Raw genomic sequence first — 24,863 nt, forward strand, 5'->3', positions numbered from 1 at the left:
TAACTAACGTTTCGAGGGATGATAGGTCGGAGGCGATCGTCGATTCATCCGCAACTTCCGCCATGGAGACGGCATGCTCCAGCTTGTTACGCTTTCCCAGTGACGAACTCGGCTTATCGGAAGTATCTGGCGGGGCAGCTATTCTTACCTATAATAAATCACACATATTGTAAGCATATTAAGGCACTTATAACTTTTTACTTAATTTGTAACAGGTTAATTAAGGGTTTAATGAAACCAGTAACAGCTACCAAAAATAGTTACAGCTGTCACTATTTAGCTAAAGTGCTTCCTAACATTAACCTTAATATTTTTATAAAAAAATATAAAAAAGAATTAAGTATTAAAATAAATAATTAAATAAAATCTTCAAGTATTTATCCTTAAATATTGTACTTTACCTTACCTACCATGAACTGGTAGGAAACCTCAGAAAAAAAGTACTCAAATTGACTGGAAATCGTAGTCTGTTAACACAATTATAATTATACAAATAATTGCGAATTTGAATTAGACAATTAGATTTCCCAACATGTAAAGAAATCGCAGTCAAATAACACGACAAAATATAATGGTGGTGTCAAACATGGTAACACGGGTGGTTCGAAAATTATAACAGGAGTTACACTACGGCAAATGGAAACCAAAGTATAAAACTCACTGACTTATGTTTATACCCTTTCAGAAGTTTGCAACGCAGTGAAGGAGACATTTCCGACCCTATAGAGTATATATATTCTTGATCAGCATAACTAGGAGAGTCGATCTAGCCATGTCTGTCCGTTTATCCGTCTGTCCGTCCGTTCTAGGCTAACTAGTTTTGAAGCTATCTGCATGAAACTTTCCCAAAAGTTGACTTTCTATTGCAGGCAGTACATAAGTCGAAACGGGCCGGATCGGACGACTATAGCTTATAGCTCCCATAGGAACAATCGGGAAAAAATGGTAGTTTTGCTGGTTTTTAGTTATTTTTTTAGTTCTTCGACATGTAGTAATTGTTAAATATTTCAGAATTACGGTTTAAATTTAATTAAAATCGGACGACTATAACATAAAGCTCTAATGAGAACAATAAAAAAAAATGTTTAAAAAATGAAACTTTTTTTAAAACTCTTTTTGACTTACTAATAATTTGACAGTTCAGAACTACGCTATTAATTTTTTTAAAGTCGGAAAACGATATCGCATAGCTGTCATAGGAACTATTAAATAATTGAGCTGTTTTTAAACATATTCGCAAGTTAATCCCAATTTTAATGTTTTCAAGAATATTTTAATTTAATTTAACATTTTTATGTAATTTTTTTCAATAGTTGCAAGGGTATATGAACGGCTTGACAGTTTGGATTTGTTTTGTACAGCATGTACAATTCAAATTCCAAATTGTATGACAAATGTGATAGATCAAGATGGTGAATAGACTGACGGAGCAGCTGGTGGAGGGCAAGTCCAAGTGCTCGGACTACCGCCATGTCGTGAATCTGAATGCTTGGGGCAGCAATTTGGAAGACATCAAGATCTGCTTGGAGATGCCTCACTTTTAAATACTGTCTCTCAGTGTGAACAAGATCAATACGCTGAGCAGTCTGCAGAATTGTCACCGGCTGAAGGAGCTCCATATGCGCAAGAACAAGATCCCCAGTTTCGAGGAGCTAAATTAGCTGGCCAATGCCCGTTCTTTGACCTCGCTTTGGTTGGAGGACAATCCATGCTCCGTGGAAGCTGGTAGCAACTATAGGGCCTGTGTGCTTCGAAAGCTGCCGCAGTTAAAAATACTGGACAACGTGGTAGCCACCGAGCTGGAGATGCAGGCCGCCCTTCGCCACGAGTCCTATCCGGAGCAGAAGAGTGCCATCAGTGGCCCGGGGGGCGGAGTCAGCGCTCTCGACTTGTGGCGCCAAGATGAACCCTGTCGCGAGCGTCTGGAGCGGGATCGGGAAAGGGAGCAGGAGGAGGAGCGGCAGGAGGAGCGGCAGGAGGAGCGATAGCGGGTGAAGAAGCCGGAACTGAAGAAGGAGCGGGAGCGGAAGAGGCATTGTTCAACAAGTCCGCCAGGATGCCAGGATGCCAGGATATGGTGGCCAACTCCTTTTATGCCAGCAATGGAGGTGGTGCAGCGCAGCAGAGACGTCTACACTTGAATGGCAATCTGCTGTCCGCCTCTTTGTCCCTCATCCGCCAGATGGACGAACCCACTCTGAAGGCGCTCAGCCATGCCATCCATGAGCAAGTGAACACCACAGATCCCATGTACAAATTAACGAAATTTCAAATTTTCATTTCCAGTTAAATAAGTTTAAAACTAGTAGTGTAGTGTAGTGTAGGAAATATCCCGAACGAAAAGCGTATCACCATTATAACTAATGCTGACACAGATTACCCAAGCTACTTTAATTATTTTTTTGACCCTCACAATAATTTGTACCTTCAAATTTTATCAACATTAATAAAATAATAATATTTTTAAACCTTTGCAGAGGTTTTATAATTTCAGTCAGAAGTTTGCAACGCAGTGAAGGAGATATCTTCGACTTTATAAGGTATATATATTCTTGATCTGCATCACTAGGAGAGTCGATCTAGCCATATCCGTCTGTCCGTCCGTCTCTTCAACTGTCCGTCCGTTTCTACGCAAACTAGTCTCTCAGTTTTAAAGCTATCTGCATGAAACTTTCCCAAAAGTTGTCTTTTTATTGCAGGTAGTATATAATTCGGAACGAGCCGGATCGGATGACTATAGCATATAGCTCCCATAGGAACAATCGGAAAAATAAAAAAAAAAAATTATAACTTTGCTGTTTTTAACTTTTTCTTTTAGTTCTTCGATATATAGTAATCGTTAAATATTTCAGAATTACGGTTTAAATTTCATCAAAATCGGACTACTATAGCATATAGCTCCCATAGGAACAATCATAAAAATAAATGAAAAAAAATAAAACTTTTCTGTTTTTTAATTTTTTTTTAGTTCTTCGAGATATAGTAATGGTCAAATATTTCAGAATTACGGTTTAAATTCATCAAAATCGGACGACTATAGCATATAGCTCCCAAAGGAACAACCATAAAAATAAATAAAAAAAATTATAACTTTGGTGTTTATAAATGTTTTTTTTAGTGCTTCGAGATATAGTAATGGTTAAATATTTCAGAATTATGTTTTAAATTTCATCAAAATCGGTCGACTATAGCATTTAGCTCCCATAGCAACAATCTGGCTGGCATAGGAACTATCGAATAATTAAGCTGAAAATCATCATAGCTTCAATGTTTTTAAACATACACGCAAGTAAATCATAATTTTAACGTTTTCAAGAGTATTTAGTTTTTGAAATAGCTGCAAGGGTATATGAACTTCGGCACGCCGAAGTTTGCTTCCTTTCTTGTTGTAAATTCTTTTTGACTTATTAATAATTGGACATTAAGTTTAATTTTATTTAAATCGGAAAACGATAACATATAGCTGCCATATGAACAGTCAAATAATTGAACTGCAAAACATCATAGCTTCAATGTTTTAAACATACACGCAAGTAAATCATAATTTTATTCTTTTTAAGAATATTTAATTTTTGCATTAGCTGCAATGGTGTATGAACTTCGGCTTGCCGAAGTTTGCTTCCTTTCTTGTTTATTTTAGTTCTTTGACAAATAGAAATGGTCAAATGTTTTAGAATTAGGGTTTATATTTTATCAAATTCGGACAACTATAAATAAAAAAAAAAATTTTTTTAACTTTTCTATTTTGTAATCCTTTTTGACTTATTTATAATTTGACAGTTCAGAGTTACGCTTTTAATTTTATTAAAACCGGTAAACGATATGATATAGCTGCCATTGAAACTATCGAATAATTGAGCTGGAAATCATCATGGCTTCAATGTTTTAATCATTTACACAAGTAAATCATAGTTTAAATGTTTTGAAGAATATTTAATTTTTGCAATAGCTCCGGCTTGCTGAAGTTAGCTTCCTTTCTTGTTTTAAATGAAGTTATATATAAAAGTCTTTTAAAGCAGTTTTTCCATGACAAATAAAATACAAGTTAAGAATTTTTGGAGAAATGCAAACCAATGCCATATTTAGCAAAAATCACAAATAGGATATGGATATATTTGATTTTCTCACCGTTGCCCGCCATCTTCGCTGCGGTTGTGTGTGCTTGCTGGTCAGAAGAAAGGCCTGAGCCAGAGCCTTGACAGACGGCATGGAGTGGACCACTTCATCTTCGATGGCGGGCTTCTCCGCCGCGGGAGTGGAAGGTTCAGGCTGTCAAGGCAGGAAGGTTTACCCAACTACCCGAATCGTTAAATGGAGCACACTCACCACATCGTCTTCATCGACAGACAGCACTTGACTGGGATCGATCAGGCGGCGTTTCGGCTGCAAGAACCTAAAGGCAGGCGGAGTCGATCCCCGCGTGGGTGTACCGACAGGTGAGCCAATTGTGGGCGCCGATTGGCCTGGACCGAACTGGAGGACCACAGGTCGCTCCCGCTTCTTGGAGGCCGACGAGTCAAAGGAAGCACTCTGGGCGGACTCCATAGACGACGAGGTGGAGGTGCTGGGCAGCTGCTCCTCCCGAGCAGCCTTGATAACCGTCGTTTCCTGCTTGTTGAAGTCGTAGATGCGCACCGTGTCGGACTCGTCGCTGGTGGTCGTAGTCGTGGTTTGCAGGGAGTGCAGCGAGGGATTCGACTGGGAATCCAGGGAGTCATCCAGGACCTGAACTGGCAAGGCTTTGTACACCGAATCCTGTGACGGTTCCTGCTCTGGGGCAGGTTCGCTTGCTTTTTGAGCCTTTTGATTAAACATTTTCGGTTTGGTAGTTGGCAGTTGGTTTCGGTGGGTGTGTGTTGTTTTGTTGGTTAGTTTGGGTGGTTAGGAGTTCAATGGAAAGAAGAAGTGTAGGTGCTTTAGTATCTAATATTAGTGTAGGCGTGGTTGTGGATTTGATCTAGACTAAGGCAAAGAGTGATGCGGTGGTTTTGTGGGTGAAAACGCTCAGGCAGCAGCATGCGGGCAGGATGATCTCGCTACAGTCATTCAGGCAGTTGCAATCGCTTGAAATGGTTTCGAAACAAATGCTGTTAGTCAAATCCAAAAGCAACCCAAACACAAAACTAACTATATCGGTTAGTTCCCGATTCTGTACTCACCAATTCGATAGGTTTTTGGGATACTAAAAACATTTGTTTCTGGGGTTCAGTGTTTGCTTTCATTGTTGGTTTGTTTATTGTTTGGCTTTATTTGGAATTAATGCATTATAGATATCGCTAGGCATATGTGAATATGGTTGTTCATAAGAAAAGAGCGTTAGCGGTGTGCATACAGATACGGTACAGGAATTATTATATATTATTTCATAAAATTAACAGCAAGTATAATGATTAAAAACAAACGTTGCATACTCTAGGGCATTAGCATTACGTAAGTGGTATTAACTAAAGGTACGATCAGAACACTAGCTCGACACTCTCGTTCGCAGAAATCTTGCAGGTTGCAGGTTGCAGGTTGCAGGTTGCTGGGTCGGTGCAGGAGTGGTGGTGGTGCAGTGGAAAGGTCATCGGATGCCCATCCAGTGCGGGAGATTCAGTGCGTGCTTTCTTTCCGTTTCTTTGTGTGTATGTGTATTCCCGCCCTGCCCATCTTGTTTTTACCATATGTACAGAGAAATTGGCTTTGCTATGCTGACTAGTGTTTAACATCTGTTTGACTAAGCTATGCGCGATTTGGCAAATATCCGTAGGGGCCCAAGACCCAACCCGTTCCCAAGGTCCCTAGAAGAGCAGACTATTGTTGCTGTACTTGGTGTCCGCGCCGCTGAAACCGTTCAGGCAGCTGTCCACCCCCGAGTCGCCCTGGTCCTCCGCTTCGGGGCGCAGGGCCAGCTTCCCCGCCAGCGGCTCGCTCTCGAACAGCGGATTCATCACAAAATCCTTCGAGGTCGAAGACACCGCCCGGAAGCTGTTGCGCTTGAGGTCCTTGTGCAGCAGCTGCTTCTCGAATTGGGTGAGTACGCCGGCGGAGGGACCGCCTGCCGCCGCCCGCCTCTTGGACACGGACGAGCCGAAGGACACCCCACTACCATGGCTGTGCAGACTCAAGGAGGACTGGGTGTGCCGCTTGGGCAGCGAACTGTAGCTGCTGCGCCAGGAGCGCTGGGACCTCGAGTCGAAGTCATCGTCGTCACCCAACCCCAGACTGGACTCGCGGTAATGGGACGCGGAGGTGGATGGTCGTTCCAGGGGCACTGACCTTTCGTAGCCCAAGGACAGGGAGTGGGAGGGTGAGGGAGAGTGGGTGTGGGTGTGGGTGTGGGAGGGGCGGCTGTTAATGAACTTTAGCGAACTGCTACGGCGCACTGGCGTGGAAAGCGTCCAATGAGAGAGGTCGGCAGCGGTGCTCTGAGCGCTACTTGAAATGCGGCCATGCGGTGGATGTGGTTCTGGTTCTGGTTCTTGATTTACCTCGTTGATCACGATGTCCTCCACATCCTCGGCAGCACGCTGCGGCTCGGAGATGGAGGATGGGGCCCTTCCGCTTCCCGTGATGTCTGTGGGGATGGGAGCATTGTTGATGTAGTAGTCGCGGCTGTACCTAAAGTATTGGGGATAAATAAATAACTAGAGTTATAGAGGGATATCATTGGGTATCTCTTTTGCCGACCCACCGCTTATAGTCCGTTTGTGGCGTTGACGGTTCCGGATTTTCCGTCAGCGCCGATGCCAGAGCCTTTTGCTCCGCACTCGGACTGATGTTTGGCACATCCATGTACCGCTCCTGGGTGCCGCTGATGCGCTGCTTCAGAGCCTCCGGGGCGTATGGATTATTTGGCATTTCAACGGCATTGTACCACTTCTTCACCTCGCGCTCCGCAATGGAACCTGGAAATGCGTGCGGATGCAGTGGTTAAGGAATTTATGCGTAAGTCACCGATTGGGTCGATTTATTGTAATTTTAAAGGACTCTTGAGTGAGCAAAAAGTAACATTTCTTTATTTTTAATTTAACAGCTTTTGGCTTACACCTCCCCATTTACAAAAGAAACAACGTTTTTTCAGAAAAAATCTTTTTGTTTGACTCCCATTAAAATTCATAACTATCTTCTTTATTGCATAATTTCAAGTTGGTTTGTATTATATGTTATTTAACTCTATTATGTATACAAAGAAGTGTGAATTTTAAGAGTCTAAAGCTTTGAAATCAAACAAAAACAGTAAATACAAATTTTTCAATATTTTCTTTAGAATCGAAATATGTAGTTTCATAACAAAAAGATCACGAGTTTCTTTTGTTTTAGAGGATGGTATCAATAGTGTATGTGCCAAAGATTATTTTTCGCTCTTTTAGATTATTTATGAAATAAATCGACCCATCCTTATGTTTGGGATCAGCCTTCGACGGGTCGCAAACACATAAAAGACACTAGAGCCAGGCTAACATACACACATATTAAAGCATTAAGGGGAGGACAGCAAACACCGAGAGATGACAGTTATGGCCACAACCGAGCGTTACCTGGCACAAATCGCCGCAACAGAACAACATCGTCATCGGCAACATCGTCTTGTTGGGCAGCCACTAGGCCACCGTTTTGCAGTTCGGTGGTATAGCTACCAGACCATCGAAGGGAACCATTTGTTAGTTTTCCGTTAGTGCGTCTAGTGCCCGAAGTCGGGTTGTTAGTTTGGGTTAGAGGAAGATGCAGGTGGGAGTGCAGATTGCTGTTAGAGTTGGGGTTAGTATTCAGTGATCGCTGCTGGTCAAGGACTAAGACCCTCTCGTTCACAGACTCCTGTTCAGAGTCACCTTCTCCAGTGAACGTCTCACAGGCAGTGGAGGGTTCACTCTCATCGCTTTGAATTGACTCTGAACTTAACTGATCTGAGAAGAGAATTTCGTTGATAAAGTTATATGTGATTTCGCTCAAACTAAACGCAATGATGGAATCAGTTTCTACTTCTAGTTCATCAGCCATATCACAAGATGTTTGGCTAGCCATATCTAATCTTAGGATTAAATTATCATGAGTAATGTGATCTTCAGGCTTGTCGTCCGTGCTACTCAAACCTTTCGACTCTTCTGCATCTGAATTACTACCAATAACCATATCAGCTTCACATTCTAAGTCAAGAGATTCTGAATCGCTTTGAGAACTAACGATTTTAAGTGACGTTGCTGCTAAAACACTACCTTTACTCCTATCAATTTCAGTTGTTATATCATTTGAATGAGACTCAGGCATATTTTTAAAACTAAACGGATAATTGGATGTTTCTGCATCCATGCTAAGTTCATCTACCACATCAGTTTCAGTCTTATCTATATCAAATGCAAAACAATCATCAACAAAACCAATTGGGTCAACTTCAGAAGTTGGAGTTTCTGCCCTGCCTGTCGGTGGTTGTAAATCTATGGAGGAAGCTAAGCTGAATTCATTCAGTTCCTCGTAGAGGCTGGAATGGGACTCATAGGGAACTTCGTCTATGCTATCTTCCATGGAATCAAAGGAACTGAGGTACTTGTGCATGATCAGAGAGCGGCGGCGTCTTCGTTCGATTGTGGCAAGCAGTCGTTTGTCTTTTATGTAAAACTTGCAAATGGTCCCAAAGAGGTTCACGGGCTGGGATCTAATGGGCGACTCTCCTTCACTCGGTGTTGTGTCAAGAATGTTTGGCTGCCTTCGCAGAAACTTGTGGGTGGCTTTACCTAGAGCGGAACAATCGCTCTTAGTGGAGTCTATCGAATCACGTCTTTGGATACCTCCTGCAGACTTATCTGATGTGAATTCCGATTTGCTTTGCAACTCTCGCTCTGTGCTGGCTGATTGTGAATTATCGGGCGCTTCGGTGCAATCCTTATCATTCTTCGAAATGTCTTCTGCAGATGGTGGTGTTTCTTTAGCGACAATCTCCACTTCTTCCAGATTGTCCACATATATTGGTGGTAGTACTGGGCAGGATTCTGTTTCAGGAAGAACTTCAACAGAAACGACTGCGGCTGCTTGTGCATCTACATCGATTTCAGCAGGAACTTCGTTTTCGTCTTTAACAGATTGTTTTTCAGGAACAACTTCCACTGGCTGAAGATCAGGAATAATTTCAACATTTATAGGCTTAAGGGGTCCTGCTGACAGGCATTGGGATCCTAGAAGTGTATTCAGTTCGACATCGATAAGATCGGGTGGATCCATTGCAATAGAGCTATCTTCTGAAAGAACGTTGACAGGTGCTGTGGTTTCTCCTTGTACAATTGCAGTTAAATCCACCGGGGCAGACACTGTTTCTGAATTAGTTTTCACATCAACTTGGGGTTCAGGAACTAAGTCTCGTTCAGGAATAATGTGCTCTAAAAATGGAGAATCCACAGCGACCGAATCCGTCTTGGGAATTGCTTCAGGGGAACTGCTTCTGAACTCCAAAGTAACATTCTCGGCTTGATCAATAACTTCAATAGCAGCTAAGGGTTCCGCAGAGGTAGTCAGCGCCTCTGGCGAAAATTCCATAGTCACTGGTGTCATTTTCAATGATACTGGGGGTTTCGTATTGTCAACATCTGTTTTTGGAGGTTGCATTTCGATTGGTTTGACTTCTGAGTTAATTTTCGCAATTTCCACCGGAGCTGTAAGTTCCACAGCAAGAGTTTCTGCCTCCGGAACCACTTTCAATGGCTCGGTGATAGATTGAATTTCCAAATTAACTACTGTTACTTCTGCTCCCATTGCGACAGCTTGAGCTTTCGGTTCTATTTCCATTGTGACGGCTTGCGTTTCTGGAACAATATCCAATGGAGCTGACTGTTCCAAATTTGTAGGAAGCATTGGCACAGGATCTGATGTGCTCACACCGACATTGTCACCCTGTGCCACATCTTCCGGAGTATCTCCTAAAACAGAGTGTGTTTCGGGTGCACTTTTTGAAGCCGTATCTTTATTGTCGGATCCGTTTTCTGAAACAGTATCTGCTTGGGGAATGACTTTCTCTGTATTTAATGGTTCCGCAGTGACAGATTCCATCTCTGGATTAAGTTCCATGGGCATTGGGGTTTCCACTGCTATAGGTTCTCCCATTAAAATTACTTTCAGAGTTTCGGGTGAGTGTTCGTTGACAAAATCTGTTTTTTTTATTGGTTCTGCAGTTGCTGGTTGATCCAGTGAGTCTGACGGATCCACCTCCATGGCGACCACTTGTGCTTCTGGCCCAACTTCCGCAGTAGCGAAGAGTTCCGGTGTTACCGGTTTCTGTGCGATGGAGTCTGCCTCTACAATAACTTTTAGTGATTCTGAAGAATCCACTGACACAGATTGCAATTGTGGGTCAATTTTCACGCATGCTGGAGATTCTTTTTCTGAAACCACTTCTCCTAGCGCTGGTGGCCAACATTCTGGAGAATCCGCTGCGAGATATATAGTTCCCGAGAGAGTTTCTGGAGGCACTGAAACTTCCATGTTATCAGTTTCTTTTTCTGAAAGTTCGATTATGGGCTCTGGCGTATTAATGGCAGGATCTTCGGATGTGTCGATTTCTGAAAGAATTTCCGCAGAAGCTGGCGGATCCACTGCAATACAGTCAATTTTTTTCTCCCGAGAAGGAAGTTCTACATCAATAGATTCTGCTAGTGCTGCTAGTGATTGTACGTTTCCTAGCTTTTTCTCCACAGTTTCCCCAAACTTTGGTAGGGCTACGGCGACTTCTGCAGTTTGAGGGACAACTTCCTCGGGCACTCTGGTATGCATTGTGACTGGTTCTGCTTCAGACGACATTTCCACACAGATAGATTGTGCTACTAAAATTTTTCCTACAGATTCTGATGGACCTATTGCACTAGGCTGTGTTTCTGGAACAATTTTTGCAGACGCGGTGGGATCCAATAGTAAAGAATTTTCTGGAACGGTTTCCATATTTAACGGCGGACTTACATTCGCTGATTTTACTTGTGGTTCATTTTCTGCATTTGCCAACGGCTCTGAAACGATTTCCTTTGAAACAATTTCCTCAGAAGCCGTGTTAAACTCTGCACCGGTTGAATTTGTTTTTACAGAGTTAGATTCCGTCTCAGAAAAAGTTTCTCCAGGTGAAGTGAGTTCAACTGCGACAGAGTCATGATCTATTGGAACTTTCTCAGATTCAAGTGTATTCACAGAGAGAATTTCCGCAACTGTTGTTTGATTTTCGGAAAAAGCAAGTTCTTGACATATAACTTCCTCAGACGTTATTGTATCCAAAGTGATCAGTTGTGCTCCCAAAACCATTTCCAATTGGGCAGGGGGTTCCATGTCGATAGATTTAGTGTTGGGAACATCCTTCTCGTGCTGGACTAAATCAATTCCCAAATCCCGAACAACTTGAGCTTCTGGTGGATCAACAACAATAAATTCCCGTTCCCCTTTTGGAAGGAAAGCAATAATTTCTTCAGGCGTAGGGGACTCCACCGAGACATTTTCGCTTGAAAGAACAGCTTGGGTTGACTCTTTGTCTGTGTCTGCGAGAATATCCGGAGGATCGGGTTGTTTCTCCGTGACCATTCCTGTTTCGAGTACCACTTCCGCATTACTTATTGCAACAGATTTTGCGTTAACTTCCGTTGCCGGTAGGGATTCCAGATCGGCAGGTTCTAATTGTGGAACCACTTCTGAAGGTAGTGGTAAATCTTCAAGAGGTAATGGTTCTAGCGCTGTTGAAGTTGTTATGATAGGTGAAATTTCTTGAACCATTTCCACAGGCGCTAATGTTGGCATTGCAGGAGTTTCAGGTTGGGCAACCATATACGTTGACTCTTTGTTCTCTAATTCTATCTGTAAAATATTAGATGCTGGAGCATCTACAACTTCCAGAGGAACAGGAGTCAATGTGAATTGTGTTTCTGCACTAATTTCAGAAGTCGGAGATGAACTAAGAACGACAGAAGCTGTTTGAGGAACATCTTTCACCAACACCGTTGAATCCGTGTCAATAGATTCCGTGCCTAAAACCGTTTGCGGCAGTGTGGGGGATATGGGTTGAGAAACCTTGACAACATGAGTTGGTGGCTCCATTGGAACAGATTCAGCTTGGACAGCATTTTCAACAGACGTTTGGCTATCCATTTCGTGGAGATGTGTGTCTGAAACTACTTCCTCAGACGTTGGTACGTTTACGCAGTCATTTTCCACTTGAGAAACACATTCTATTGGCTCAGGGGGATCTATAAATGTAGTTTGTTCTGATTCTGGAGACGGTTCTTCTGCAGCGCCATGTGTTTCTGGGACATTTTCCAAAAGCTCCGGTAGTTTGACGCCGACTGAAACAAGTGGTTGTATTTCGGAAACAGTTTCCTCCACAGTAGCCATTGCTTCAACAGCTGAACAATCCGTCTTAGAAAACATTTCTTCAGGCACCAGCTTCTCCACTGCGACAGATTGTGCCACTATAATGGCTTCTACAGATTCTGGAGAACTTACAGCGAAAGATTCAGGCTCCTCAGGCGACGGATCCATAATTTCCACACAATGTGCTTCAGGTAATAATTCTGAAGGTGGATTTTCGACCATAGATTGTACTACTGGAAAACCTTCCACGGTCGCTGGGGGTTCTACTATGAGGTCATCAGTTTGGGCAACCACTTCATCAGATAGAATGATGGTTTCCAAAGGCGCTGGGAGCTTCGTATCGACAGGTTCTTTCTGGGGAACATTTTCTGCAGTTACTGTTATGTCCAATGCGACCGAATTTGTTTCGCCACATCCTGTTTCTGAAATAATGTTATTATGTTCAGAGAGATCTGCTGTAACGGGTTCTGAATTAATTTCTACCGGTACAGAACAGTGCGGAACATCATTTACAGTTACTGGTGTGTCCACTGTATTTAAATTCGTTTCTTGAACTTCCTCAGTTGTTGCGATTTCTACTGGACTTGAAACGACTTTCGAAGGGATAACTTGCAAAGGCTTTGATGATTCTACATCGTCGTGTTCTGCCTGTAAAACAACAGGTTGAGTTTCAGAAATAATCTCGAATGGTTCTGGTTCTCCAATTGTTTCAGTAAGTGGATCAATTTCCGCGTGGGGTTGTGTTTCAGCAATAATTTCTGCAAATTCTGGCAGACCTAACTCGCACAGTACTGTTTCGGAAATAATTTCAATAGCCGTTGGGATGTCCGCAGCTGTCTTTGGAATATCTTCTATAGCTTCTGGTGTTTCCACTGAAATAGGCTGTTGTTGTTGATCAATTTCAACTGGCAATGGTAGATCCACTACAAAGGGCGGTGTTTCAGAAACAGTTTCTGCAGACTGTGGCGGATGCAGCTCGTCACATTCTGTTTCTGAAACAATTTCAACAGGTTCGTTGAATTCCGCTACTAAGGGTTCTGGAATATTTTCTACAAGTACAGAAGGTATTTGTGAAAAATCGTCTATACTTTTTGGTGGATCATCTGCATTAGGCTGTTGTTCTGGAACAATTGCAATTGGCGCTGGTAGATCCACTTCCAAGGGAACAGTTTCTGCAGACTGTGGAGGATCAAGTTCGCCACATTCTGCTTCTGAAACCATTTTAACAGATTCAGGGAATTGCGCTGCTACGGTTTCCAGAATAATTTCCGATGTGACAGATGCAATCTGTGGTATTCCTTCTATTATTCTTGGAGGTTCCACTTCATCAGATTGTTGTTCTGGAGCAACTCCAATTGGCGCTGGTATATCCACTCTATAGGGATCTGTTTCTGGAACAGTTTCAGCACACTCTGGCAGATCCACCTCGCTACATCCAGTATCTGAAACTATTTCAATAGGTTCAGGGAGTGCCGCTTCTACAGGTTCTTGACTACTTTCTAATAGTACAAATGCTATCTGTGAAACGTCTTCTATAGTTTTCGGTGGATCCACTTCAATAGACTGTAGTTGTGGAACAGTTTCAGCAGACTCTAATGGATGCACTTCGCCATATCCTGTTTCTGAAATAATTTCAATAGGTTTATGGAGATCCGCTGTCACGGGCTCTGAAGTAATTTCTACAAGTACAGATTCTTTCAGAGAAACATCTTCTTCAGTTACTGGTGTGTCTACTGCTACCAAACTTGTTTCTTGGACTTCCTGAGTTGTAGAAATAATTTGCGAAGGCGTTGATGATTCCACATCCAAGGATCCGGCCTGAGAAACAAATTCTACGTGTGCAGGCAGAGTTTCTGAAATATCTTCTAATGGTTCTAGTGGTATCACTGGAATAGTTTCAGTTAGCGGATCAACTGCTGCAGAGTGCTGTGTTTCAGGAACAATTCCTGCTGATTCTTTCAGACGTGTTTCGAAAAATACTGTTTCGAAAATAATGTCAATAGCCTTTGAAGTTTCCGCTGTTATCTGTGGAGCGTCTTTTATAGTGCCTGGTTGATCCACTGCAATAGGTTGCTGTTCAGTAAGAACTTCAATTGGCGCTGGTAGATCCCCTACAAACAGCATGGTTTCAGAAACAGTTTCTGTAGACTGTTGGGGATCTAGTTCGCCACACCCTTTTTCTGGTTTTATTTGAACAGGTTCTGGAAGTACCGCTGCTACGGGCTCTGAAGCAATTGGAATGGGCGCTGTTAGATCCACTACCAAGGGCTGTGTTGCTGGAACAGTTTCTACCGACTGGGAAGGATCAAGTCCGTCACATCCTGTTTCTGAGACAATTTCAACAGATTCCGGGAGTTTCACTGCTACGCCACATCCTGTTTCTGAAACAATTTCAACTGATTCAGGGAGTTTCACTGCTACGGGTTCTGGAACAATAACAATTGGCGCTGGTAAATCCACGACCAAAGGTTGTGTTTCTGGAACAGTTTTCACCGACTGTGAAGGATCATGTCCACAACATATTGTTTCTGAAACAATTTCGACAGATTCAGGGAGATCCGTTGTTGAGGGTTGCGGAATAATTTCCACGATGTCGGATGCAATCCGTGGAAAATCTTCTATAGTTTCTAGTAGATCCACTTCATTAGATTGTTGTTCTGGTACAACTTCAATTGGCGCTGGTACATCCACTATAAGGGGCTCCGTTTCTGGAACATTTTCATCAGACTCTGGCAGTTTCACTTCGCTACAACCAGTTTTTGAAGCATTTTCACTGGGCTCAGGGTTTATTTTTGTTACAGGCTCTGAAATTATTTCTACAGGTTCAGATGGTCGATCGACTTTGTCTGATTGAATTTCGGTAGCAAATTCTGCATGTTCGGCGACTTCTGGGGGATCCGCTAAGTCAGATTGAAAATCCGTAGGCGCTGTGACGGGTTCTATTCCTGTGCCGGTATCCAAAGGCGGTGTTATATCCAACACGGAGGTCTGTGTATCAACAACATTTTCCAAAGTGTCATTTCCAGCTTCTTGAACAAATTGAATAGGCTTATGGAAATCCACATCCACAGGATTTTTCAGAAAAATAACTTCTGCCTTAGAATGTGGTTCCATGGGATCCAAAGGAGCTGGTATATTGACTTCTACGGGCTGGTTTTCTGCAAAAATTTCCACAGGCTCTGTTTGACTCACGACGAAAGAGTCTACTTGAGAAACTTGCACAGGTGACGGTGGATCTACAACGGCAGGGGTTGACTGTTCCACTTTATCCAATTCTGTTTCAAGAGTAACTGAAGAATCCATGAAGGCAGTTTCGGTCTCTTGAACAACTTCAGTCGGCGGCGGAGACTTAAACTCAGGAACCAGTTCTAGTGCTGGTGGGGGTGGAACAATTTCTTCTGCGGAGTTTAGATCTGGAGTTGGAGTTGCTGTGAGTGCTGGCGGTTGTTCAGTACAAAAATATGACTCTAGAGCAGGCTCTAACGGCTCGGAGTTCTCCTCTTCAATGATGTCCAGCGAGTGCGCGCGCGCCAGGTCCACTGAGCGAGCGTTAATCTCGGCGAGGGCCAAGTCACTCAGCTCCTTGAGTGTGTGCAACTCGCTGGGAGTCATGGCGCCGGGCTGCTCGGATGCAGGAACCGCTAGCATGGGTCCCAAGGCCATGGCCGCCAGGATCTCAATTACCGACGGTACGGTCTCGTGCATTTGCTCTTCGTCGATGTACTCGACAGTGCTGAAGCCAGTGCAGCCATCGAGGCTGGTCAGCTCTTCGGTTTCGCGTGGGTCTGCAACACAAACGACTGCTGAGTGCCTATGCTTTAAGACCACGCACAAGTGGGCTGAGCTACTAAAGGGCAGGGCTCTAAGATGGTGGCAGCGATCTAGGGGCTAGTGATCTATGTCTAAGGGTTAATCCAAGTCTTAGCAGTAGGGATGAGATACAATATTCGGAGGTACAGAGGACACGTTTAAAGCAATTACCTGCAATGGGAGTGTGGTCTGGCTCCTCATTCACCAAGTCGTCTTGGAATATCATTGGCGGTGGTGGTGGTGGTGGTGTCCGGGAGGGAGCTTTAATATCAGATGGCACGGCCATGGGAGACACCACAAACTCGTTGGTTGTCTCCGTAAACGCTGGCTCGTGCTCCTCCAGCAATGTGTGGGACGTCAGACTGGTGCGGTCTACGAGCTCGTCGAGGACCAGCTTAGTGTTCTGACCTCCAATAAGGTGTTTGCTCAGCAGACGATCGTTCAGGTCGTTGCATCGCAACAGATCCAGAGAGCTCTCCTCGATATCCGAGCCCATCTCCGACAGATCGCTGACCTCGTCAGTGGTCTTGTCGCCAATCTGGGCCCGGACATTCTCCCTGGGTGCGGGCACCAGCATGCCAATGCTGCTCGGGGTGGCCGAGCTGCGTTTCTTCTTGAACAGCCAGTTGTCTTCCCAGTTTCCTTCACCGATAACGCCCGAGGAGATGGATCCTATATCTGATAGAGGGTGGGAAAAATTGTTTAACATCTCAAAGGTGTGGCTTTCAATAGGGGGCGTTCACTTACCATCCTCGGATTCGGTGACGGATGCTGAAAAGTCTGGCAGTGGCACCATATGTGCGGCTATATAATCACTAAGGACGGACTCCCTTTCCAAATCCGTTTGCAGGGACTTGGATTTGCCATTCTGCAAGCAAATAGTTTAGTAACCGTGCTGGAACTCTATCCACGAATCCACTTACATCCAGTCCGATTTCATGATCAGTGAGGCTGCAGTCACTGCGTGGTTCTATCGAGCTTCCGGACGTGGTGCTCAGCGCTTCGGCATTGAAATTCTCGTCAATGTGGCGACCACTCAAGTCCGGCGTACTCTCGGCCAACAGCCTTGTATTCCCTTCCTTATCCGCAATCTGGGGAAGAAAACGCAAAAGGAAAATATCAATATTTTAGCCCATTGGCCTTGGCATTGTGCAAGAAAAGTGTTGTTGAACCCCTGAGTTCCCGATTTGTTGTGGGTCAACTGCTTGTGCCCTTAAGCAGATTAGACCCCGCAATATTTCACTATCCACTTGACGGCCATTCTTTCGTTTCGTCATCGATTACCAGCCAATATTGATTGAGTGCCAAGACGAAGTCAATTACTGACCACGTTGCAGAAAGCTATTTGTAATCGTAGTGCGTAATTGGGCAGTTTAACGCTGACTGGATCAGTGACGTTTTGATATGATCCGAATACCACAGCGTAGCTGCTATCGCTAGTTGAGTAAAAGTAGCAGCAACCCAGGAACACTACTCCGGTAATGTGTTTTTCTGCCATATTTACTTGATCCTCTGGATCGTCGGCCATGATTCTGATTCTGCTGATAAAACTCTCTCGATTTTCCCACGAATTGATTTATCCAATTAGTGCTGCAATTGATTTTAGTGTTCTTCCGCTGCTGCTGCTCGTTGGTTGGCTAAAACGTCTGCACGGGCAAGAGAATGGGCTGCAACTAATTAGCCTGGTCCGCTTCGGCGATGTGGCAACTGGCCAATCGAAGCCGCCCAAGTGCAGGTCGAACGAAAGCGAAAACCGGACTTACGCGGCCAGTGAAAATGGCGGAAACAGCTCGAACAAGGCTTACAAAGTGGTAGGATTGGGGTTGGGGCGGGTGGCGGCTTACCTTGTTCAGCACCGCCGTGGCCAGAAGATCCTGGTAGATCTTCGGCTCGAAATAGTGCTCGGTGCGATGGCGCCGCCTCACGCCATTCCCGTTGGCCAGCTCGGAGGCGTGGGATCGGGTGTCCAGACTGATCTCCGATACGGCTCCGCTGGCGCTCAAGGACGAGCTCCGCAGGGTCTCCGCTATGATGGTCTCGATGAGACTGCGTAGTCGGGTCTGCGAGATGTCGGCCAGCTCGGAGTCGGCATTGTTGTTATTATTATTGTTATTGTTATTGTTATTGTTCGGGCCATTGCCTTGGCCGCTGTTGTGGCCATTTACTATGGCTGGCAGATCTGAAAGCAAGTGTCGAGCTTTGTGAGCAAAAATACACGGCCAAGAATGCTTGCCAGTACCACACACTAACAATATGCTTGGTTAGCAGAGATCGATACAATTAAAAGTGAAAACTCGGTTACTTCTAGGCGTGTGAGTGTGTGTGTGAGTGAGTGTGTGAAAGGCAAAGAAAGTAAGTGAGTGTGTGAGTGTGTGAGTGTTTTAGCCATACCTAATTTCACCTCAATGACGTAAACCACGTAAAAGACAATTACGGCCACAACGGCATACATGCCCGTTACTAGGCCCAAAGTGAAGTCCATGCTGCATGCATGCATACGTATATATGGGCTATATTCGCAAATATCGTATGCGTCTGATACGTCTGATACGTCTGATACCGCTGAGTCGTTGATATCGCGCCTATTTGTTTATTTGTTTATTTACGTTTGCTGTTGCTGTCCCAATGCAGAGTTGGTGTTTGTATTTCGGTTTTTTCTAGAGCTTTCATTGATATAACGGTCGGCTGAGCTGTTAATTATATTGAGCAAATATTTGAGTTGTGTTTTTTTCGGCTTTGTTCCCCTAATTGAGCCCTGAACATAAATTTGTCACCGCCTCCCCTAAACGCTTGAGTAAACGGAGCTCTCCAAACTTCGATCAACTCTACTCGGGCTGAAAATCGCGACTATGTTGGCATATTCATCATTTTCTTTGACATGCTAAGTCTGTTAACGTATTGCGGTAAATACCACGGCGCATAATGAATAACCCCGAGTTATCTATTTTGCGTTACAATACCGCCCATATTTCTTTATCTGCTGAATGGCTACCTGCCTGAATGGCTAGTCCCCCGTTAGTCATTCAGGTGTGCAAAAATGTCACAGACACAAACTTTTGTATCGAGAACAGGCATTAAAGTGCGAGTCATCAATGGAAATAGCCCCAGAAACTGGACCCTAGGACAGAACCAGCCGGATCACTTCTCAGAATCTGGCATTATTGTACGACTCCAAAGTTCAGGGTTCAAGCGAAATCACACTGACAATTATCACTGGCTATTTTCCACTTTTTATATTAATAGCTCCCGCCCTGCCAGTGGGTTCAAGTGGCCCGATAAAGTCGCTCAGATGGGTCCGACTTGGATCAGTTAACTGGGGCCGCGATAAGTTGGGTACACAAGGTCTTATTTAGTTGAGGTCAAAGATAAACTACAGCCAATTGTTTTTAGTTACGGAAACGTGTTGAAAGTCTGCGATCATCGTTTTCACGATCATAATTTGTTGTTAATTTTGGGATTACACATTCAGAGCTCTAAGCGGGGATATCGGGGATCATTAATATTTATTAGCGTTGATTAAGGCCTCTTCCACATCTGCCGCGTTGTTTTACCTCACGATTATTGATTTCTAATTTAGCTCATTTCATTTTTTGCCAACTTGGTGTCGGGTCAAGGTTGGTGATAACTCATCACCTAATGCGGTTTCTTGGTCTGTTTGCTTTGGGGCTTATCTCTGCAGCTGGAAAAGTTCCTATATCTGCCGGCCAAATTCTTGTTCTATGTACGCGTAGAATGTTGACTTATTCCATGTTATCACACGCGGACGGACTGTTTTGGCCCGTAGCTGAATTGGCGTTACGATCACGGCGGGACGCTTCTGACAACTGAAGCGGTGCCGTGCGATTGCCGACCGGTGAGCGGCGAGCGTCTAAACGCTCACTCACACACATGAGTTCATATTTTGTATTTTGTATGCGCATGGAGACCCTACAGTGGGGCCGATTGTGAGATTTGGCCGAGAGGCTAAGTTTGGCTTTGTAATTTACAAGCGCTTTGCCGATTTAAGCTGTAAGCGTGAGCAAGTCAATCGGTTGTTAGGGCACAGCCCCTTGAGTGGTCTTGTAAATAAGACATTTACGCCAATTTTCTGATCACGGAACCCCCTGAGCAATGCGCCAACGGTGCGTATGATTAATGCCTATCGCTGTCTGCCATCTGAGCTAGGGGCAGCACTTGAAATTGTTGTATCATAATGTTCTCGGCACTTCAATAGCTAAAAAACCTTATCACAGCTCTGGGGCCTTATCAACGACTAGCTGACTCTTTGGCGCTTCTTATCAATCAGCATTGACCGCGATTTCAGTAGGTTGAAAAGAGAGGCAGAGATTGCTGGGAGACAGAGTACAGAGTGTTGATTTTGCCATTTTAATTGGGCTCTCTGATTAAAGCTTGCTGATAAGAACTAGCATTTACTTTAGCTTCAATCATTGATTCATCGTTTTTTTTTATGGCCTACAGTGCAATGCTTGAGCACATGCAAGCCAAGGCTGAAACAAAATTACGAATTTCTTGGGTACTCCGACAACTAGTTATAGTTATGATTTACTAAAAAAAATTAATGAAAAATATATTTATTGTGGCCGTTATTTGTTTGGTTTTGAAAATAAAAATTAGTTCATTATTAATTAAAATTCACTTGTTAATAAATTGGACCTTTGGTTTTCTACAAGACTCTCACTATGTTATTTTATTAGATTCTGTATCCGTTGTGATCTTTTGTGCACTTTAAAGTTGAACAATTGGTGCTGGTAAAAATAACAATGCATTGAAAGTGAGTGAAAACTACATAGCCGACTATACTTATATAAACTTATCTATGTACTTGGGATCAAATTATAATATTTTTTAATTGGCATATCATATCTCAATAATATAAAAGAAATTTATAACAAAATTTATAGAGACATCCATTAACATACTGCCTACGGTAAATACGAATCGATAGGATCTGGGTTAGCGTACAAATCAGACGATTAAAGCGTGCGAGCTCGATCAATTAGTTACTATCGATTACCGATTACTTACCTGCCTTGAGCGCTCGCGCGCACAAACCGTTCTCCACATTGATAAGCAGGTTACTCAGCTTCGCATGGAATTTATCAAAGAGTTGCAAGTCTGATTTGCATGTGTGTGTGGTTGTGTGTGAAGCATGTGTGTGTGCGTGTGTGTGTATGTGGGGTGTGCAAATATTGGTTAATGAGCTAACAAAACAAAGTAGACAGAAAGATATTCTAGAAAGCTTTCCCTAGAAAGCTTGCCTAAAAGTATGCTTCGATTTGAGTTTCGCAGGCCAGCAACAAATGTTGCTACAGCCTTGGCAACATTTGTTGCCAATTTTGAATGGAGATGTTGCCGAGCCAATTGAATCTCATTTCCACAAATTGCATGAATTGCATTTGCTCTAATCGAATCTCTGGCAATCTGAGTACTTACAGTTCTCGCTTTTGGACAGCTGCCCCACTTTGATGTGGTCCAAGTTCCCGCCCAGCATTTCGGCCACGATCTCCTCCACGTACTCGCGGATCTTGGCCCGCTCGTCCAGACCGGCAGTCTGGCCGATCTGGCTAACGCTCTCGAACTCTGCAACCAAATGGGTACTGTAAGTCCAGATCATGTCCCATGTGTGGCTTGTGGGTCGACTTACGCATGCTGCTGTCGTTGCCGTCGCCCACAATGGGTATGTAGACCTCGCTCCTCGCCCTCATTGGGTAGACGAACTTGTGCTGGTTGAAGGACATTTGCTCGGCCACCCACGACGAGGTGTGGGCCAGCGACTCCTTGGAGCTCTGGCACAGCTGGCACTCCCACTTGGCGTCCTTGGGTCGCCAGTCGGCGCACTTTGGCCCGCGGCAAACGGCTTTTCCGCAGGTGCAACATGTCACGTAGCTGGGAGGGAGAAAAATGTTTCGAATAGGTAGTTAATTTCGGATTTTAAAGGACAAAAAGGATTTGGCCCCAAGTCTAAACAAATTCATCGAAACACCCATAAAGATGATTGCTTCTTTGGACGTTCTGATCTATAATATTAGAGTATCTAAATATTTAAATGTTGTTCTTCTTTAATTTGGATCAATATTTGTTTTAAATTTCTCAGAATAGGTATGTTTTTAGAATAAAAATTTCTAGAAAACTGAGATTTGTATAAAAGACCTTATTTATTAATCTGCATCAAAGATTTTTATTTTGGATATAATAATAATAGTAGTATAATTTGAAAATATTAAAATATACAATTTTATACGAATTAAGTGCTGTCACAAAACAGTGGTATCCCACTCCTAAAACACTTTTAGTGTTATTGTGTATAACAAATTCCTTAATAAATAGAAATGTATTTCTTAAAAAAGCTGATTGCGTGTATTCCGACCTTTAGGACCTTTACTCACTTTTTGTCACTGCTCAGATCCAAGTCCGCACAGCAGACGTTGCAGTGGTTATCCTCGCTGGTCTCCTCCTTCTTCCACTTCTTATTGGCTAGTTTGCTGCAAAAAAGGCGGAAGGAATCGCAGATGTTATTTCTATAACGCTTGGATAATCGAAAACCAGACGATTAGTCAGGTCAGATCTGACGAACCGCCGGGGTTATTCAACGGCCAGAAGGTCGTTGGCGGAATTTTAGCAATTAGTCGGTAGCCATCGATCGTGTTGCCAAACTTTGGAAGTGGTCAAACCATTCCCCAAACAAAGAGTCGACGCTCCACCCAAACGCAATTGCATGTGGCAATTGACTTTCTCCCTGGATACCCAGCGAATTGCATAACAAACCAAACCCGTTGGACCAGGCAAACAAGCACTCAATGTGGTTTTATAGCCAAGTTTAATCATCTTACTAAAGCAGTATCGGATAGCTTAAAATACATGTAGCTCTATCACACATCTTACAATCTAACGAGACGCCCTGTCTCGATATGCATTCGGATTATGTCAGTCACTTACAGTTCTTACACAAGGGAGAAGAAGGGAATTCCTGGGTGTCTTGTACGTGCTCGAAATGAGCAATCGCCAATCGGTTTGCTGCTTAACTTATTCAAATGGCAAAATTCGCAATTTCGCTTACAAACAAACAAATATAATTTAAGGAAAAGCTAGCGAAAACATTACACTGGCGAAAGATTTCAATATTTTGCATATGCCATTCAAATCAACTAAAAACAAAAGTGAAAAAGAAAGCTCAGTCAGTATACCCGCTTATAGCCGCTACAACTAACTTAAATTTAAGCCCAAGTCCCATTAGGCGGGCAGGTGTTGCTGCTGCTGCTGCTGTTGCTGCTGGTGTTGCTGCTGTCGCTGGTGGAACCGCATCCTCCTGCGGGCCCAGTGCTCGTAGTTGTTCTCCAGATTCTCGTAGTAGATCTGCTCCTCCGCATCCGGGCCTCCGTTCTCCTCCCAATCGTCGGCGGGCGGTCCGAAGACCGGATCGCTGGTGGTCAGCTTGAGCAGCACCACCTCCATGGTGCAGGCCATGAAGAGGAACCCCAGCACCGCAAAACTGATCGGCAGGCACATCAGCCGCTCCACCTGGCACAAGACCTCCGGGGAGAAGAACATTCTCCCTGGGTCTGGATAGTCTGGATGGTCTTTCTGTGCTGGCCCCAGTGTCCGGACTCCAGTGCGATCGGTTTTTCAGGTATTCAAAATGTTTGTCGACTGATTAGCGCCGCTGGGCTTGCCGGGATTTGGCATGGCACTCGCGTTGAACCGATTTCGCCAATGGAAGCACTAAATGCCAATTCGCTATCAAATCGCGATCCGCGTCCCACGACACTGACAACTTTCTCGCACAAGGTTCGCCTTTGTTATGCGCAGTTGGCTTTGAGAGTCGGCGGTCAACAGCTGAGATCGGGTCTCTATAGCCTCCCTATGGCCTCTCCATTCTCCATTCGCCGTTCGCCATTCTCCATAGCGCCACATCCACATCCATATCCATATCCATATCCCATGCCGGTTTCAAACGCGGAGAGACCGAGCGGGAGCACTGCGATCTCCACTCTACACTCTCTAGCGCTAAACAAACTCGTTCATGACGTAAGTACTGTAGTCCCCCTGCATATAGCCCCCGTCGAACAGGTCTATGTAGCGGAATCCGAGCCATGACTGCGCATATTTGCAGTCAGATTTATCGCCTTTCTTCTCCGAAATCTGGGCTCCCCAAGAGCTGGGAATCTGGTCGAACAGGAACCGTTTTGGGGGAGATACGTGGTCCAACCTCAGCAGGCAGCATCATCGGCTGTCCACTGCATTCATTTGTCTACTAATTTATTTTTGGCAATGTTTTTCCCGCTTGCCGTCTTGGCCTGAACTTCATTAATTTCCAAATGCTAATTGTGAGAAGCATTCCGCAAACGAGTTAGCTTAGTTCTTGTCTGGCAAAAATTAATGTATGCATGCTGCGAGCGGTTTATTAACTAATCAATCGACTGCTGACTGGATTCGAGTCTATTTTAATTATTATTTCGGCAACAAATGGCGCCACGAATCGGCAACACTTTCATCCGCTCGAAGTTTGGCGAACATTTTCCAGAAACAAATCTCATGTCTTGAGATTCCCAGAAATCTGTGTTGAGAATCTGGGTTAATATATGTAAGTCTCATGTATCCGATTAGCATATTCCCGCACGAGAAAGCGTCAAGCCCTTAGGTTCTGTCTTTATTAATAACACAACCAAGAGCTTTCACAAACGCTTCATTGATAATAGAATCTTCAGAAATCCCCAGAAGTTGAAGTTGAAGATTAATATATTCTT

General features: G+C 43.9%; 2 protein-coding genes across 19 annotated transcripts in view; both read right to left on the reverse strand.

Moving 5' to 3' along the window:
- The window catches only part of LOC128255854 (titin homolog), a 36,853-nt gene that overhangs the window by 318 nt on the left and 11,672 nt on the right, over positions 1–24,863 (reverse strand). For 6 of the 18 annotated variants that reach the window (XM_052985633.1, XM_052985631.1, XM_052985630.1 and 3 more), the window contains 14 exons: positions 22,506–22,601; positions 21,764–22,005; positions 21,553–21,699; positions 21,145–21,234; positions 17,964–18,298; positions 17,043–17,210; positions 16,867–16,987; positions 16,291–16,797; positions 8,712–16,094; positions 6,674–6,887; positions 6,471–6,600; positions 4,327–4,800; positions 4,129–4,269; positions 9–148 (listed from right to left, as the gene is read on the reverse strand). In XM_052985633.1, the coding sequence (XP_052841593.1) occupies positions 9–148; positions 4,129–4,269; positions 4,327–4,800; positions 6,471–6,600; positions 6,674–6,887; positions 8,712–16,094; positions 16,291–16,797; positions 16,867–16,987; positions 17,043–17,210; positions 17,964–18,298; positions 21,145–21,234; positions 21,553–21,699; positions 21,764–22,005; positions 22,506–22,601 (10,188 nt within the window). Of the gene's footprint in view, positions 1–8; positions 149–4,128; positions 4,270–4,326; positions 4,801–5,204; positions 6,601–6,673; positions 6,888–7,520; positions 7,887–8,711; positions 16,095–16,290; positions 16,798–16,862; positions 16,988–17,042; positions 17,211–17,623; positions 17,922–17,963; positions 18,299–18,510; positions 18,810–19,670; positions 20,668–21,144; positions 21,235–21,552; positions 21,700–21,763; positions 22,006–22,505; positions 22,602–24,863 lie in introns of those variants that run through there. The other 12 variants (XM_052985644.1, XM_052985647.1, XM_052985642.1 and 9 more) reach the window with 11 other exon arrangements.
- Positions 22,918–23,929, reverse strand: LOC128255881 (uncharacterized). Its single transcript, XM_052985694.1, has one exon. It carries the CDS (start codon positions 23,665–23,667, stop codon positions 23,350–23,352), a length of 318 nt encoding a protein of 105 aa, XP_052841654.1. The 5' UTR covers positions 23,668–23,929; the 3' UTR covers positions 22,918–23,349.

Source organism: Drosophila gunungcola (assembly GCF_025200985.1).
Source record: "Drosophila gunungcola strain Sukarami chromosome 2R unlocalized genomic scaffold, Dgunungcola_SK_2 000012F, whole genome shotgun sequence".
Taxonomy (NCBI): domain Eukaryota; kingdom Metazoa; phylum Arthropoda; class Insecta; order Diptera; family Drosophilidae; genus Drosophila; species Drosophila gunungcola.